The sequence below is a fragment of the Lissotriton helveticus genome, chromosome 1_2 (genome assembly GCF_964261635.1).
Source record: "Lissotriton helveticus chromosome 1_2, aLisHel1.1, whole genome shotgun sequence".
Taxonomy (NCBI): domain Eukaryota; kingdom Metazoa; phylum Chordata; class Amphibia; order Caudata; family Salamandridae; genus Lissotriton; species Lissotriton helveticus.
In genome coordinates this window covers 157,928,479-157,946,843 of record NC_136058.1, presented here as the reverse complement: position 1 = coordinate 157,946,843, position 18,365 = coordinate 157,928,479, and the positions used below count along the sequence as shown (strand labels likewise).

Here is an 18,365-nt window from a genome sequence, read left to right as displayed (position 1 = left end):
AAGGAACTAAAAACCAAAATTGTATAAATTACAATGTCATTATACCTGGGATTATCGAATTGTAACAGATATGTAGTCACACACCACTCTCGTAATTTCACTTACAAAACTTCACAAATGTTAATTTGTTTAATGTTTTGCACATTTTAGCACTACAATTACCAGAATGCACAGCGCACCTCACGAAGGATGTGATGTAATGACATGTGGTCATTTTAAAAGACGAACCTATAGGCGACGCTTTGTACCCGTGATCAAGGTCTGTTGACAGACTGAAACGCATAGGGCAGTTGTCCTACACAATGCTGTTGCCTTAAATCAATGGATATTGGATTATAATTGCTACCTGTAAGTGCATGTGGAACTTTTTCTGCAAAGGAAGCTTCGTAATATAAAATAATGGCTGGGATCCGCCGTCTCCACAACCAGCATCGTCAGAAAGCGCCCTTGAGTGCCAAAAACCGAGTCACAACGTGGCGATTATATATATATATATATATATATATATATATGAAGCAGCTGAGAGTTGCATCTAGAAACATCAAATTGAGAGAACTTTGGGGGTATGTTGAGAGAATTAATCAAGTCTTATAGAGCGTACGTAACTTTTCAACCCAGGGACGGTCTCAGGCGCTGGGTTCTGCGAACCTCAGACAAAGAGCCATGTCTTGAGTTTCTTCCTGAAATCGTCAAGCGATTGCAAGGTGCGTAGGTGGAGTGGGAGGTCATTCCAGGACTTTATGGCGAGGAAGGAGAAGGAACGACCTCCACAGCGGATTCTATGGATGCAGGGAATGAGGACCAGGGCGAGGAAGGAGGAGCAGAGCTCCCTAGCCGGTCAGTGGATTGTTAGGCGGTGTTTGATACAAGTCCGGTTTTCAGGAGGGACTTGCAGGCTTGTATAGGGGAAGAATCTAGTATGACCATAAGTATCTGTAACTGAATGCCTACAAAGTATTTATGCACTGGCCTTTCCACCACAGACAAATATACGGTAATAAAACTACCATAATACACCAGCAGAGATGTGAGATGAAAGTCTATGAACTGAGGAAAGTTATTTCCACGACAACCAAAACACTTTAAATGTCTAGTACCTGGGACACTTACTCCAATAGCCACTATTTCCCCCTGAAGTAGCAAAACGTTCGAAGAGAGGCTGTTACTTACAGCATGTCCAAACACTGGCACCTTGATTGGAAAACAATCCTTAAATGATAATCCACCCACACTGAACGAGTGCCTCATACCAGACTCATACACAGATCCATTTTGCATATTATAGCAAACCTAATGTTTTATATTCAGAAAGTTAATAACAGTAAACAGCAGTTTTGCATAACAAAGGTTTATTCAAATTGTGGGGCACAAAAAGCATTTGGTTAAATATGATTTCCAAACATAAGCAGAGTAACATTTGGCAAATCTAGCTTAGCTGAAATGATAAAATTGCAAACTTTCAAAACCTGTCAACTTTTGTATGTTCAACTAATGTTACTTTTAAAAACACATAACACAATGTGTGGTAAACTGCACTTAAAGCACTTGTTCTTGCACAAACGCCAGGATTTGAAGCAAAGACTTAGTTATCACTATTTGACAGCTAATCTATAAAAACTCAATCAAACACAATAGTGTTAGCTGCTTCGACTCTACTATATTGAACACCTCGTGGTGCAACCCACATTTGGCACCTCGGCCGTGAAAGTGATTCTGAAATCGGCGCGTTTGCTTGAAGCACCACTGTAAGTTGTTGTTTGCCCTCTTCAACGGGAGGCATGTACTGGGGCTACAACAAAGATTCATTATTTCCTTACAGCCCAATGACCCCTTAAATGGTGGTTAAAACTGACAGAAATTTGTCGTTTAAAAAGAAGAATAGTTAAAAATGCTAAAAGCGTTTCCTAGGAAGGGACAGCAAGTAACTGGGCTTTTGAATTGAATTAATGTGTAATAGAGTAATTAATTGTTAATAACATTTGTTGTCATTTTTCAGCCTACAATGGGAAATGAATGGGGAATGAAGAAAAAAAAACATCATTAGCAGGAAGTTGTGGAGGCATTGTTTAGGCAGAAACTACATACCAGAAAGTATGTTTATGATAAATCTGTTCATACACTTCTGCTGAACAGATGGCAGCTCCAATTCTAACAGAGCCAGACTGCCTGTTAGGAAAGCTGCTGCTGTTCTAAATAAAACTATAAGTATCATTCCACGAGGCTTTAAGGGTGTCCTCAACAAAAATGTAATATTTTATAACTCATCTAATGTTTTAAAATTGTTGTAATACAAAGGCCACCCAAACTACCACTGGCATGATTTAACTTTCTTTGAAAGCGACATAAATGGAAAACAGAAGACTACATGTACTTTGGCCCCCTTTAACCTGTATTTGAGCCTAGTAATTATTCAGGGGTGTGTGCTTTAGCGTATGGCTCACGAATTGTTGACAAATGCAGGCTGTAAATTTTACTATTAACTGTCCTTGACACTAGCCAACAAAGACTTGCTTAGTTACTTTGAACTTGTGTTAATGAATCAGTTCAAGTTTCTTGCGGCACAAGAAAAATGTCTGGAGTGTGTTGAAATATTTATGTGATTATTTTTTTATTTTAAGATATGCCTTTTCTATAATAGCGTTCACTTTGAAAATATTACTGATTCCATTAATACCAATATTAATGTTATACAATGCCAGCTTTAATACATATGGGCTTTCAGGGAATTACCATATGGCTACCGTACGTTTTCTAAACAAACACCTTACTGTCTAGCTTGGGAAAAGGTTGTGACTTTTTTTTACCAGTTAGCCGCAAATGCTTTAATTTTTTATTTCACAAGTTCTGTATCTGGTACTCTACCGTCGGTATCTAGCGATCACAATTTACGTTCCAAGGAGTTTTTTTCTTTTATACCTAATTTCTACTTCTGATTGATCTCAGAATGTTTCTCATTATCCAAGTGTACTACTCTTCCAAAACCACACACTAGTAAAATGTTTAAATGTATTTTTCTGTAGGATGAAATAATCACAGTTGGAGAAACAACTAGCTTTGTTTTCACTGAGAAGTGCATGTTGTTTTCACGGTTTTAACAACTACACAATCTTAAAGGTTACAAATAAAATCAGAAAAACACGTGTTTTTTTGTCTATATATCTTTCAGTAATAAACATGCTTTCTTCAGTAGATCAAGGCGAACCAATATTAAATGCATTCAGCCATGTTTTAGTTGGTTTGTTCCTCTTGAGAAGGTGACTGGCTATGCTCGGAAATCACTCCAGAATCTTGACTATCTGTGACGTTAACTAGAACGAAAGAAAAGGCACAAGTACAATTTTATTTAGACAGGCGAACACAGCAATTCTTGAAATGCAAAAACATTATCGAATACATTAAGTACGTAAGATATCAAACAATTATCAGTATATGTTAAGTATGCCAGGAAACAGACAACACATTAACAATTCATGTGATTTTCTCTACCTTATGACATTCAGAATTCCAATGTGGTCTTTAGGAATACCCCAGATAAGAAATGTTTATTCTCCTTCAAGGCCTGAAGAACTGCATGACAAATCTGCATCCAGGCCTTTTCCCCACTTGGTCTTACTGCCTGAGTCCCTTTTACATCCAACAACACATAGGGTATCAACTGAGTAGGACTAGAGCACAGCAGATGGAGGGTGGGTGTATAAATGATATCTGAAAGACTTAGATCATAAGATTGTGTATGAATGCATGGTGGCATGTGAATGAATGTTGGCGGCCATCTTTCAGTGTTTTTTACCATGCATGATAGCATAAACGCTGAAAATGTCACATACCTTTGCTAACGATTTTCCCTGGTAGATACTATATTTATCAGCAGATGTGTCACCTGTTCAATATTAATAGGTGTCAGAGTGGATCTGGAACTTTTCACTGCCCTCCCATGCTGGTGAAGGGCACTTGCCAAAGCTGAACTAAAAGATTTAGATTTGGCAAAATTGGCCTAAATCCCCTCATCAGTTCCTTCTTGGCAAGGATGTATAACAATTTTGTGCTAGATGTACAAAGTATTTTTGCTGTCAGAAATGGGCTGATACAAACCATTCGGCTGCTTGCGACCGCAAAAATGCTCTTTGTAATGTACCAAAACCTACATTGCGAATCTGTAACTTGTTACATGTAACAAGTTAATTTGTAACTGTGTTACTGGATCGCAGTTTGGGTTTGCAAACACAAACAGAATCGCTATTTGAAAAGGGCGTGTTCAGGGTGTTCCTTCTAAACAGGGAATCTGAATGGTATGTACCAATATGTTGTGATCGAAATGCAGTAGTAAAACATTTGCACTTTATCACCAACTCAAAGTTGATGGTAACTCATTTGCAAACAGGTGTTCCCAAACAACTGTTCCCCTTTGTGAACGTTTGAAACAAATATTTTTAAGAGCAGGCAGTGGTCCCACGGACTACTGCCACTCTTAAAAAATAACCGCCTTTTCTTTAAATAAAACGAGCTGCATCTAGAAAAAAAAATGCTTTATTAAAAAGCAATCACAGAGATGGTAGTCTGATGATCCCAGAAGGCCAACATCCCTCTGAAGGTAGCAAATCCTAGAGGGTCACAAACTGAGAGCTACCTCAGTAATATTAACATTTGCGACCTGTAAGAAAGTAGGATCAGCTTTTATGGGTAACCCCACTTTTTTTGGAATCCTGCTAATCAGGACCCCAGTCTCTCTGCTTTCTTCCTTAAATTGTTATGTTCCATACTTAGGTACATCCCAGCTTGGATGCCAAGGTACCATTATAATTCCCTAGTACATGGTACTAAGGTTCCTTGGATATAGGTACCCCAGAGGTCCCCCATAGACTGAAGCATGTATTATGCCACCGATGGAAGACCATTCAAACTGCAACTACACAACTGCCATTGCAGCCTGTGTAAGCTGGTGCTAGCACCACTTACTAAAGATATAGGTTTCCTATATCTAGGGTCACTGCACTTAAAACACTTTGGTACAAATGTACCAAAGTGTTATCTAACCCTTAGTCCTGATAGAGCGTGGGCTCACCTGCCCGAGAATGTTACCATACTCACCTGGGCCCATGAACACATAGACACTTTGAACAGGTAACCCTACGCTAAATCAGGATTTTATTTAACCTTTTAGGACCTATGGGGGCGCTAGAGGGCGCACAGCGGAATGGTTGCATTATGAGGCAGCTCCGCCGGTGAGGGAAAAGATCTGCAGATTTCCAGCGACAAGCAGATGATTCATGGACCACAAATGTCGGGGCTGTGCATCGGAAAGTGCCTGGAACGGTAAAAAGAGAAAAACAGGTTGTGGAGTTGGAGCGAACAGCCAAAAATTGGTGACAAATACTGCCTCGGTCAGAAGCTCCGGGCTTGCTAAGATGGCAGCGCCCCACAGTGATTGAAAATCGGACTGAGCGCGGTAGCATAAAAACAAAAGAACGGCGCATACAAGTAAGGAGGCAACACAACTGGCATGAATGTGGGGTAACTGAGCTAACGAACAGTGAAAAAGAGGCACGGGCACGTTCGCGGGGAGACACTAGGTTACGGGGGCGAAATACACTGGCTCCTAACGTATAATGGCAGGCGGCGCCAAAGCGATCGTGGCTAAGACGAGCCACGAGCGAGATGGGGAAGCAATGTGCAGAAGTGTATAATGCTCCACAAAGATCATAAAATCTGTAACACGCTATGTGTATACTACACATAGCGCCGCCATTAACTAGGAGGCCATGTGACATGCCCATAGTGTGTATCTTATGGTTGCCGGTATTTTGAGTTGCGATCCTTTTCAGAAATTTTCATACACGCAGGACGAAGAAGCGCAGCGAAACAGAAACAAAAGAGCGGCGCACACTGGTACGGAAATAATAAAACTGGCCTGCATGAGAGATTGCTGAATTGCCGAGCAGTGGAGCAGAGTCACGAGCGCTATTGCGGGGAAAGGCCGAGGCACGGCGGCGGAATGCACTCGCAAAATGGCAGACGGCGGCAAAATGATCGGCGGATAAGACGGGCCGCGAAACAGATGGAGATGCCAAGAGCAGGATCGTGTGAGGAACCACAGGGCTTATAAAATATATAGCGATTGGCTTCATAAAGTAAACTCCTCACAGTCATTTTATAGACTTAGGAGGCCGTGTGACCTGCCAATTGTATATGTATGCTGGCTGCTGCTGTTATGCATTGGGCACATTTGCTGGAATCCCCCTACATGGAACCCCCAAAATAGCTGATGCGACAGAAGGGGACTGACTGTGGAGGGAGATGGCAGACCTTCCGACCCAATAGCATAGAAGACTATAAATCGCCTATAAATCGAGCAGAATGTGGATTTAGAGCAAATCGCGAGGAAGTTGCACATACCACCTTAGTGTGACTGGCTGTGACGCTGGGCAAAGGAAGACAAATTAAGGATGGTGCTGTGACCTTCAGTGATTGTAGTGCTGGTGCATTGCTGTTGATGAATATTTCCACACAGGAAGATTGTCGATCACCAACAGAGGCATACTGGTATACTGACTGTCTGGTAGGGGGCAAGAGGAGTGCCACATTACACGCGCAACGTGCGGAACTACAGCGTTGCAAATTCCATAATAAGAAGCGTGACCTCAGCGAAAATGGGAAAACCAGACAAGCAACAATCCAAATTACCATTTGAAGCCAAAAAGAGCAGTAAAGGGGCAACGGTAAACTCGGATACTGAACTGGACACTGAACAGACCCCATGTGCGAACATGGAAGGAGTATTGCAAGCAATCTAGCAGAGCCTACAGGACATCAACAGGAAATTAGATACCATCACATTGCAGGTTGATAACATGTCGGCTAAGTTGGATAAACACGGAGAGAGATTAGTCGAGGCGGAAACATGACTATTGTTGGTGGAAGACGAATTGCATGATACAACGCGAAAATGCGCTGAGATGGACAAGCTATTGGACACCATCAGAAATAAAGCGGAAGATTTGGAAGGGAGATCTCGCCTCAATAATATTAGAATCGCGGGAGTTCCAGAGTCAACGAATACCGGGAAGATGGAAACGTATGTAGAGGAACTGATTTGAAATGTCTTTGGTGTGGAGCATCTGTCCACGGTCTTTTTGGTGGAGAGGGCACATCGATCTTTAGCTCCGGGACCGAAACCAGGCGCCACTCCCCGTATCATAATAGCCAGAATCCTCAATTATAGAGATCATGATGTGATTTTAAGAATGGCTCGAGAAAAGAAACAGATTAGTTATCAGGGGAATGAGTAGGAGTTCTATCTGGATTTCACAATGCCGGTTCAGCTTGCACGAAAATAATTCAATCCTGTTATACCTGGCTCGACTAAGGGTTACGCACGAGGGCCGAGCTACAGTCCTCCAGACTGGCAGCAGCACAAGATTTTCTAAAGAAGCTCACTCGGAGGCGAAAGGAGCAGCAAAGAAAAGAGCGAAATCAAGACTCGGACTAGTTAGTTGCAGAAGAGTTAACTTTCGCTGATCGAACATTGTGGAAGATGGTAAAGTATAATATTGTATTATGGCGAAAGACAGTAATGCCACGTGAAAAGTGGGGGAGTGAGAAACTTGAACGTGAACATACTGCACGGTTAATGGCAAGTGAAGGAGGACAACTTTGGGGGTAGACTGAGTTAAATCTAGATAGAGCATCCTCATGTTTACAGTTGCCAGTGAATGCCTGCCGTACCTCTAAACCTGAACGGAACAGACATTTTATATGAGAGGTATTTTGTAGTAACCTAAAGGTATTGTCTTTCCTTTGAAATAGGCAGATATACTATGTGGTGATTGCTTTATGACTTTTTTCAGAATATTATGATGGTTAAGGGAGTCATGCGCCAAAATGTACTCCAACTGTGGACTTCATGTATCGATGCATTTTCAAAATGTTTCAACTGAGGTCCTCACCATGGTATGCAGTGTGAAAAATGGGGGGCTAATAAGAATATCGGAAATCATCACCCGAGACAGAACTACGTGCCTAATGGTTACTATGCAAAATGTATATGATGGTCAATGTAGAGTCTGCAATTCTATAGTATACCTGACCACATCCATTAAGTTGGATGGAGTTGTGTGCATCTGGTGGACCCCCTAGGCGGGTGTTCACCACTCAAAAGTTGGGTTATGTTGTTCGTTGATATAAGGGATTCTCTTTGGCATAATTGGGATGCTGAAGTGGGGGGGAAGTGGGAGGGGAGTTATGAACCGTTTAACAGAACAATGCATTTAAGAGACATCGCTGAAATCCAGAAAATACTGAAGAGTACTACATGTATAGGATATCTTTGCAAAATGACAAGGCTATATGTTGTAAGTTAAACAGGACACTGATTGGGAATTAGCGCAATGGCAAATGAGAAATTACAATCTGCACAATTGCAATTGAATCTCTTAATTTGGAATGTAAGAGGGTTAAACAACCCGAAAAAGATAAGGCGGGTTCTTGCTTATTTTGACAGATTGCGGGTAGATGTCGCTCTTCTTCAAGAGACGCACATTGCAGCGCTCTCGCCCATGCACATTGGAAAACATTGGACGGAGTCAATACATCACTCACCTTACTCATCATATTCTCGGGGTGTTATGATATTAATAAGGAAAGGTTTAAACTTCCATATAGACCCTTACATGGATGATGAACTAGGGCGCTATGTTCTACTGAAGGGCACACTGAGGGGGCAAAAACTGGCCATACTAAATATGTGTGGACAACCCTAATTTTTACCACACAATATGGTGCAAAATTCATGATCTACCAGACATTCCCTTACTATGGGGGGAGATTTTAACATTGCACTAAACGATGACATGGAAAGATCTGGAGCATCCACTGAAAACACAAGTGGGCGAGGGGTAAACTACACGATATTATGACGGACATTTGGAGGGCACGAAATCCGGACCGTCTAGAGGCATTACATGTTTCAGCAGCAAAACAAAGCTGGTCTCGCATAGATTACTGGTTAGGGTCAGATGATATACTACTCTGGACACGTTCAGTGAAGCATATACCCAGGACTCTATCCGATCATAACCCTGTGTTCCTGTCCCTAACAATGCCACATTATACACATCCACCGTATAGCTGGAGGTTCAATGCAAAAGCATTATTAGACACGGTGTATGTTGACACTATCCATCATGCTATCACAGATTACTTTGCTTTAAACAAACCCACTAATGAAGATCTCAGCCTCCTATGGGAAGACGTGAAACTGGCTTGGTAGTCAGACGGGCATCGACAATATTTATCCTTGCCAATTACAGTTGAAGAGGTAACAGAAGTTATCAAATCATTACCAAATGGCAAGGCACCGGGCCCTGATGGGTTCACGGGTGAGTTTTATAAGACCTTCGTGGACCAGCTGGCGCCCCATTTGATAGAACTGTATGGCGATGCCTATGATAAAAACATTTCACCACCAACGATGTGAGAGGCACTGCTAATTGCTCTCTTAAAACCTAATAAAGACACAAAATATTGCTATTCATATAGACCACTGTCTTTGATTAATGAGGACACTAAAATATTGGCAAAATTGCTTGCTGTTCGGCTGAAACCTGTTGACCAAGCTGATACGACCGGACCAATCAGGGTTTACTGAAACCATCGCACTGGACCGCACACCGCTAGCCCCTCACCGGATCGCCCCTAGGTTAGTTAGGGGTGGAAGAGAAGGCCGCCAAACAACCGTCAATGGCCTCGTTGCCCGAACCGGCACGCAGGTGCGTCGTCCAGGAGCCCGTCGGCTCAAAGCTCAAGGGAGCTAATTTGTAGAAACCATTGCGATGGACCGCACACCGCTAGCCCCAACACGCTGATAGGACAAACAGTGTGCGACCAATTGGACTTTCTTTTGCATTCAAGCTCCCTTGAGCTGGTGGGGCTGACGAGCCCGGGTTACGCACCTGCGTGCCACGAGTGGTACCGGACCTGAGGATATTTTTTGGCACCCTACGCAGCACCCCTACATATATGCCTATTCCCTGCTGACGAGAGGTAACAACCTCGAAACACGTGTCCAGGGATGGCCAACGCGACAGTGATTTTTTGCTCAAGACCCTGGCAGAAGCGCACCCGCTGATGCTTACTTCATGGACCACAATGCTTTGGGGCAACACGCTGATAGGACAAGCAGTGTGCGACCAATTGGACTTTCTTTTGCATTCAAGCTCCCTGGAGCTGGTGGGGCTGACGAGCCCGGGTTACGCACCTGCGTGCCCCGAGTGGTACCGGACCTGAGGATATTTTTTGGCACCCTACGCAGCACCCCTACATATATGCCTATTCCCTGCTGACGAGAGGTAACAACCTCGAAACACGTGTCCCGGGATGGCCAACGCGACAGTGATTTTTTGCTCAAGACCCTGGCAGAGGCGCACCCGCTGATGCTTACTTCATGAACCACAATGCTTTGGGGCAACACGCTGATAGGACAAGCAGTGTGCGACCAATTGTACTTTCTTTTGTATTCAAGCTCCCTTGAGCTGGTGGGGCTGACGAGCCCGGGTTACGCACCTGCGTGCCACGAGTGGTACCGGACCTGAGGATATTTTTTGGCAGCCTACGCAGCACCCCATCATATATGCCTATTCCCTGCTGACGAGAGGTAACAACCTCGAAACACGTGTCCAGGGATGGCCAACGCGACAGTGATTTTTTGCTCAAGACCCTGGCAGAGGCGCACCCGCTGATGCTTACTTGATGGACCACAATGCTTTGGGGCAACACGCTGATAGGACAAGCAGTGTGCGACCAATTGGACTTTCTTTTGTATTCAAGCTCCCTTGAGCTGGTGGGGCTGACGAGCCCGGGTTACGCACCTGCGTGCCACGAGTGGTACCGGACCTGAGGATATGTTTTGGCAGCCTACGCATCACCCCTACATATATGCCTATTCCCTGCTGACGAGAGGTAACAACCTCGAAACACGTGTCCAGGGATGGCCAACGCGACAGTGATTTTTTGCTCAAGACCCTGGCAGAGGCGCACCAGCTGATGCTTACTTCATGGACCACAATGCTTTGGGGCAACACGCTGATAGGACAAGCAGTATTGCGCCGGGATGCCCCCGGGTAAGCTGAGCGCATTATAAATTTCATATTATTATTATTATTATTATGCGACCAGTTGGACTTTCTTTTGTATTCAAGCTCCCTTGAGCTGGTGTGGCTGACGGCCCGGGTTATGCACCTGCGTGCCACGAGTGGTACAACGCAATAGTGATTTTTTGCTCAAGACCCTGGCAGAGGCGCACCCGCTGATGCTTACTTCATGGACCACAATGCTTTGGGGCAACACGCTGATAGTACAAGCAGTGTGCGACCAATTGGACTTTCTTTTGTATTCAAGCTCCCTTGAGCTGGTGGGGCTGACGAGCCCGGGTTACTCACCTGCGTGCCACGAGTGGTACCGGACCTGAGGATATTTTTTGGCAGCCTACGCAGCACCCCTACATATATGCCTATTCCCTGCTGACGAGAGGTAACAACCTCGAAACACGTGTCATGGGATGGCCAACGCGACAGTGATTTTTTGCTCAAGACCCTGGCAGAGGCGCACCCGCTGATGCTTACTTCATGGACCACAATGCTTTGGGGCAACACGCTGATAGGACAAGCAGTGTGCGACCAATTGGACTTTCTTTTGTATTCAAGCTCCCTTGAGCTGGTGGGGCTGATGAGCCCAAGTTACGCACCTGCGTGCCACAAGTGGTACCGGACCTGAGGATATTTTTTGGCAGCCTACACAGCACCCCTACATACACGCCTATTCCCTGCTGACGAGAGGTAACAACCTCGAAACACGTGTCCAGGGATGGCCAACGCGACAGTGATTTTTTGCTCAAGACCCTGGCAGAGGCGCACCGGCTGATGCTTACTTCATGGACCACAATGCTTTGGGGCAACACGCTGATAGGACAAGCAGTGTGCGACCAATTGGATTTTCTTTTGTATTCAAGCTCCCTTGAGCTGGTGGGGCTGACGAGCCCGGGTTACGCACCTGCGTGCCACGAGTGGTACCGGACCTGAGGATATTTTTTGGCAGACTACACAGCACCCCTACATATATGCCTATTCCCTGCTGACGAGAGGTAACAACCTCGAAACACGTGTCCAGGGATGGGCAACGCGACAGTGATTTTTTGCTCAAGACCCTGGCAGAGGCGCACCCGCTGATGCTTACTTCGTGGACCACAATGCTTTGGGGCAACACGCTGATAGGACAAGCAGTGTGCGACCAAGTGGACTTTCTTTTGTATTCAAGCTCCCTTGAGCTGGTGGGGCTGACGAGCCCGGGTTACGCACCTGCGTGCCACGAGTGGTACTGGACCTGAGGATATTTTTTGGCAGCCTACGCAGCACCCCTACATATATGCCTATTCCCTGCTGACGAGAGGTAACCACCTCAAAACACGTGTCCAGGGATGGTCAACGCGACAGTGATTTTTTGCTCAAGACCCTGGCAGAGGCGCACCCGCTGATGCTTACTTCATGGACCACAATTCTTAGGGGCAACACGCTGATAAGACAAGCAGTGTGCGACCAATTGGACTTTCTTTTGTATTCAAGCTCCCTTGACCTCGTGGGGCTGACGAGCCCGGGTTACGCACCTGCGTGCCACGAGTGGTACCGGACCTGAGGATATTTTTTGGCAGCCTACGCAGCACCCCTACATATATGCCTATTCCCTGCTGACGAGAGGTAACAACCTCGAAACACGTGTCCAGGGATGGCCAACACGACAGTGATTTTTTGCTCAAGACCCTCGCAGAGGCGCACCCGCTGATGCTTACTTCATGGACCACAATGCTTTGGGGCAACACGCTGATAGGACAAGCAGTGTGCAACCAATTGGACTTTCTTTTGTATTCAAGCTCCCTTAACCTCGTGGGGCTGACGAGCCCGGGTTACGCACCTGCGTGCCACGAGTGGTACCGGACCTGAGAATATTTTTTGGCAGCCTACGCAGCACCCCTACATATATGCCTATCCCCTGCTGACGAGAGGTAACAACCTCGAAACACGTGTCCAGGGATGGCCAACGCGACAGTGATTTTTTGCTCAAGACCCTGGCAGAGGCGCACCCGCTGATGCTTACTTCATGGACCACAATGCTTTGGGGCAACATGCTGATAGGACAAGCAGTGTGCGACCAATTGGACTTTCTTTTGTATTCAAGCTCCCTTGAGCTGGTGGGGCTGACGAGCCCGGGTTACGCACCTGCGTGCCACGAGTGGTACCGGACCTAAGGATATTTTTTGGCAGCCTACGCAGCACCCCATCATATATGCCTATTCCCTGCTCACGAGAGGTAACAACCTCGAAACACGTGTCCAGGGATGGCCAACGCGACAGTGATTTTTTGCTCAAGACCGTGGCAAAGGCGCACCCGCTGATGCTTACTTCATGGACCACAATGCTTTGGGGCAACACGCTGATAGGACAAGCAGTGTGCGACCAATTGGATTTTCTTTTGTATTCAAGCTCCCTTGAGCTGGTGGGGCTGACGAGCCCGGGTTACGCACCTGCGTGCCACAAGTGGTACCGGACCTGAGGATATTTTTTGGCAGCCTACGCAGCACCCCTACATATATGCCTATTCCCTGCTGAGAAGAGGTAACAACCTCGAAACACGTGTCCAGGGATGGCCAACGCGACAGTGATTTTTTGCTCAAGACCCTGGCAGAGGCGCATCCGCTGATGCTTACTTCATGGACCACAATGCTTTGGGGCAACACGCTGATAGGACAAGCAGTGTGCGACCAATTGGACTTTCTTTTGTATTCAAGCTCCCTTGAGCTGGTGGGGCTGACGAGCCCTGGTTACGCACCTGCGTGCCACGAGTGGTACCGGACCTGAGGATATTTTTTGGCAGCCTACGCAGCACCCCTACATATATGCCTATTCCCTGCTGACGAGAGGTAACAACCTCGAAACACGTGTCCAGGGATGGCCAACGCGACAGTGATTTTTTGCTCAAGACCCTGGCAGAGGCGCACCCGCTGATGCTTACTTCGTGGACCACAATGCTTTGGGGCACCACGCTGATAGGACAAGCAGTGTGCGACCAAGTGGACTTTCTTTTGTATTCAAGCTCCCTTGAGCTGGTGGGGCGGACGAGCCCGGGTTACGCACCTGCGTGCCACGAGTGGTACCGGACCTGAGGATATTTTTTGGCAGCTTACGCAGCACCCCATCATATATGCCTATTCCCTGCTGACGAGAGGTAACAACCTCGAAACACGTGTCCAGGGATGGCCAACGCGACAGTGATTTTTTGCTTAAGACCCTGGCAGAGGCGCACCGGCTGATGCTTATTTCATGGACCACAATGCTTTGGGGCAACACGCTGATAGGATAAGCAGTGTGCGACCAATTGGACTTTCTTTTGTATTCAAGCTCCCTTGAGCTGGTGGGGCTGACGAGCCCGGGTTACGCACCTGCGTGCCACGAGGGGTACCGGACCTGAGGATATTTTTTGGCAGCCTACGCAGCACCCCTACATATATGCCTATTCCCTGCTGACGAGAGGTAACAACCTCGAAACACGTGTCCAGGGATGGACAACGCGACAGTGATTTTTTGCTCAAGACCCTGGCAGAGGCGCACCCGCTGATGCTTACTTCGTGGACCACAATGCTTTGGGGCAACACACTGATAGGACAAGCAGTGTGCGACCAAGTGGACTTTCTTTTGTATTCAAGCTCCCTTGACCTCGTGGGGCTGACGAGCCCGGGTTACGCACCTGCGTGCCACGAGTGGTACCGGACCTGAGGATATTTTTTGGCAGCCTACGCAGCACCCCTATATACATGCCTATTCCCTGCTGACGAGAGGTAACAACCTCGAAAGACGTGTCCAGGGATGGCCAACACGACAGTGATTTTTTGCTCAAGACCCTGGCAGAGGCGCACCCGCTGATGCTTACTTCATGGACCACAAAGCTTTGGGGCAACACGCTGATAGGACAAGCAGTGTGCGACCAATTGGACTTTCTTTTGTATTCAAGCTCCCTTGACCTCGTGGGGCTGACGAGCCCGGGTTACGCACCTGCGTGCCACGAGTGGTACCGGACCTGAGGATATTTTTTGGCAGCCTACGCAGCACCCCTACATATATGCCTATTCCCTGCTGACGAGAGGTAACAACCTCGAAACACGCGTCCAGGGATGGCCAACGCGTCAGTGATTCTTTGCTCAAGACCCTGGCAGAGGCGCACCCGCTGATGCTTACTTCATGGACCACAATGCTTTGGGGCAACATGCTGATAGGACAAGCAGTGTGCGACCAATTGGACTTTCTTTTGTATTCAAGCTCCCTTGAGCTGGTGGGGCTGATGAGCCCAGGTTACGCACCTGCGTGCCACGAGTGGTACCGGACCTAAGGATATTTTTTGGCAGCCTACACAGCACCCCTACATATATGCCTATTCCCTGCTCACGAGAGGTAACAACCTCGAAACACGTGTCCAGGGATGGCCAACGCGACAGTGATTTTTTGCTCAAGACCGTGGCAGAGGCGCACCCGCTGATGCTTACTTCATGGACCACAATGCTTTGGGGCAACACGCTGATAGGACAAGCAGTGTGCGACCAATTGGATTTTCTTTTGTATTCAAGCTCCCTTGAGCTGGTGGGGCTGACGAGCCCGGGTTACGCACCTGCGTGCCACGAGTGGTATCGGACATGAGGATATTTTTTGGCAGCCTACGCAGCACCCATACATATATGCCTATTCCCTGCTGACGAGAAGTAACAACCTCGAAACACGTGTCCAGGGATGGCCAACGCAACAGTGATTTTTTGCTCAAGACCCCGGCAGAGGCGCACCCGCTGATGCTTACTTCATGGACCACAATGCTTTGGGGCAACACGCTGATAGGACAAGCAGTGTGAGACCAATTGGACTTTCTTTTGTATTCAAGCTCCCTTGAGCTGGTGGGCTGACGAGCCCGGGTTACGCACCTGCGTGCCACGAGTGGTACCGGACCTGAGGATATTTTTTGGCAGCCTACGCAGCACCCCTACATACATGCCTATTCCCTGCTGACGAGAGGTAACAACCTCGAAACACGTGTCCAGAGATGGCCAACGCGACAGTGATTTTTTTGCTCAAGACCCTGGCAGAGGCGCACCTGCTGATGCTTACTTCATGGACCACAAAGCTTTGGGGCAACACGCTGATAGGACAAGCAGTGTGAGACCAATTGGACTTTCTTTTGTATTCAAGCTCCCTTGAGCTGGTGGGCTGACGAGCCCGGGTTACGCACCTGCGTGCCACGAGTGGTACCGGACCTGAGGATATTTTTTGGCAGCCTACGCTGCACCCCTACATACATGCCTATTCCCTGCTGACGAGAGGTAACAACCTCGAAACACGTGTCCAGAGATGGCCAACGCGACAGTGATTTTTTGCTCAAGACCCTGGCAGAGGCGCACCCGCTGATGCTTACTTCATGGACCACAATGCTTTGGGGCAACACGCTGATAGGACAAGCAGTGTGCGACCAATTGGACTTTCTTTTGTATTCAACCTCCCTTGAGCTGGTGGGGCTGTCGACCCCGGGTTACGCACCTGCGTGCCACGAGTGGTACCGGACCTGAGGATATTTGTTGGCAGCCTACGCTGCACCCCTACATATATGCCTATTCCCTGCTGACGAGAGGTAACAACCTCGAAACACGTGTCCAGGGATGGCCAACGCGACAGTGATTTTTTGCTCAAGACCCTGGCAGAGGAGCAACCGCTGATGCTTACTTAATGAACCACAATGCTTTGGGGCAACATGCTGATAGGACAAGCAGTGTGCGACCAATTGGACTTTCTTTTGTATTCAAGCTCCCTTGAGCTGGTGGGGCTGACGAGCCCGGGTTACGCACCTGCGTGCCACGAGTGGTACCGGACCTGAGGATATTTTTTGGCAGCCTACGCAGCACCCCTACATATATGCCTTTTCCCTGCTGACGAGAGGTAACAACCTCAAAACACGAATCCAGGGATGGCCAACGCGACAGTGATTTTTTGCTCAAGACCCCGGCAGAGGCGCACCCGCTGATGCTTACTTCATGGACCACAATGCTTTGGGGCAACACGCTGATAGGACAAGCAGTGTGCGACCAATTGGACTTTCTTTTGTATTCAAGCTCCCTTGAGCTGGTGGGGCTGACGAGCCCGGGTTACGCACCTGCGTGCCACGAGTGGTACCGGACCTGAGGATATTTTTTGGCAGCCTACGCAGCACCCCTACATATATGCCTTTTCCCTGCTGACGAGAGGTAACAACCTCGAAACACGTGTCCAGGGATGGCCAACACGACAGTGATTTTTTGCTCAAGACCCTCGCAGAGGCGCACCCGCTGATGCTTACTTCATGGACCACAATGCTTTGGGGCAACACGCTGATAGGACAAGCAGTGTGCAACCAATTGGACTTTCTTTTGTATTCAAGCTCCCTTAACCTCGTGGGGCTGACGAGCCCGGGTTACGCACCTGCGTGCCACGAGTGGTACCGGACCTGAGAATATTTTTTGGCAGCCTACGCAGCACCCCTACATATATGCCTATCCCCTGCTGACGAGAGGTAACAACCTCGAAACACGTGTCCAGGGATGGCCAACGCGACAGTGATTTTTTGCTCAAGACCCTGGCAGAGGCGCACCCGCTGATGCTTACTTCATGGACCACAATGCTTTGGGGCAACATGCTGATAGGACAAGCAGTGTGCGACCAATTGGACTTTCTTTTGTATTCAAGCTCCCTTGAGCTGGTGGGGCTGACGAGCCCGGGTTACGCACCTGCGTGCCACGAGTGGTACCGGACCTAAGGATATTTTTTGGCAGCCTACGCAGCACCCCATCATATATGCCTATTCCCTGCTCACGAGAGGTAACAACCTCGAAACACGTGTCCAGGGATGGCCAACGCGACAGTGATTTTTTGCTCAAGACCGTGGCAAAGGCGCACCCGCTGATGCTTACTTCATGGACCACAATGCTTTGGGGCAACACGCTGATAGGACAAGCAGTGTGCGACCAATTGGATTTTCTTTTGTATTCAAGCTCCCTTGAGCTGGTGGGGCTGACGAGCCCGGGTTACGCACCTGCGTGCCACAAGTGGTACCGGACCTGAGGATATTTTTTGGCAGCCTACGCAGCACCCCTACATATATGCCTATTCCCTGCTGAGAAGAGGTAACAACCTCGAAACACGTGTCCAGGGATGGCCAACGCGACAGTGATTTTTTGCTCAAGACCCTGGCAGAGGCGCACCCGCTGATGCTTACTTCATGGACCACAATGCTTTGGGGCAACACGCTGATAGGAC

At 47.5% G+C, this 18,365-nt stretch overlaps 1 protein-coding gene across 1 annotated transcript in view; it reads right to left on the bottom strand.

Moving 5' to 3' along the window:
* Positions 1 to 1,332: 1,332 nt before the first annotated feature.
* The window catches only part of DMRTB1 (DMRT like family B with proline rich C-terminal 1), a 575,348-nt gene continuing 558,315 nt past the window's right edge, over positions 1,333 to 18,365 (bottom strand). Inside the window, exon 4 of the mRNA XM_078670486.1 lies at positions 1,333 to 3,308. Coding sequence (XP_078526612.1) covers positions 3,229 to 3,308 — 80 coding nt within the window. The 3' untranslated portion in view covers positions 1,333 to 3,228. The remainder of the gene's footprint in view (positions 3,309 to 18,365) is intronic.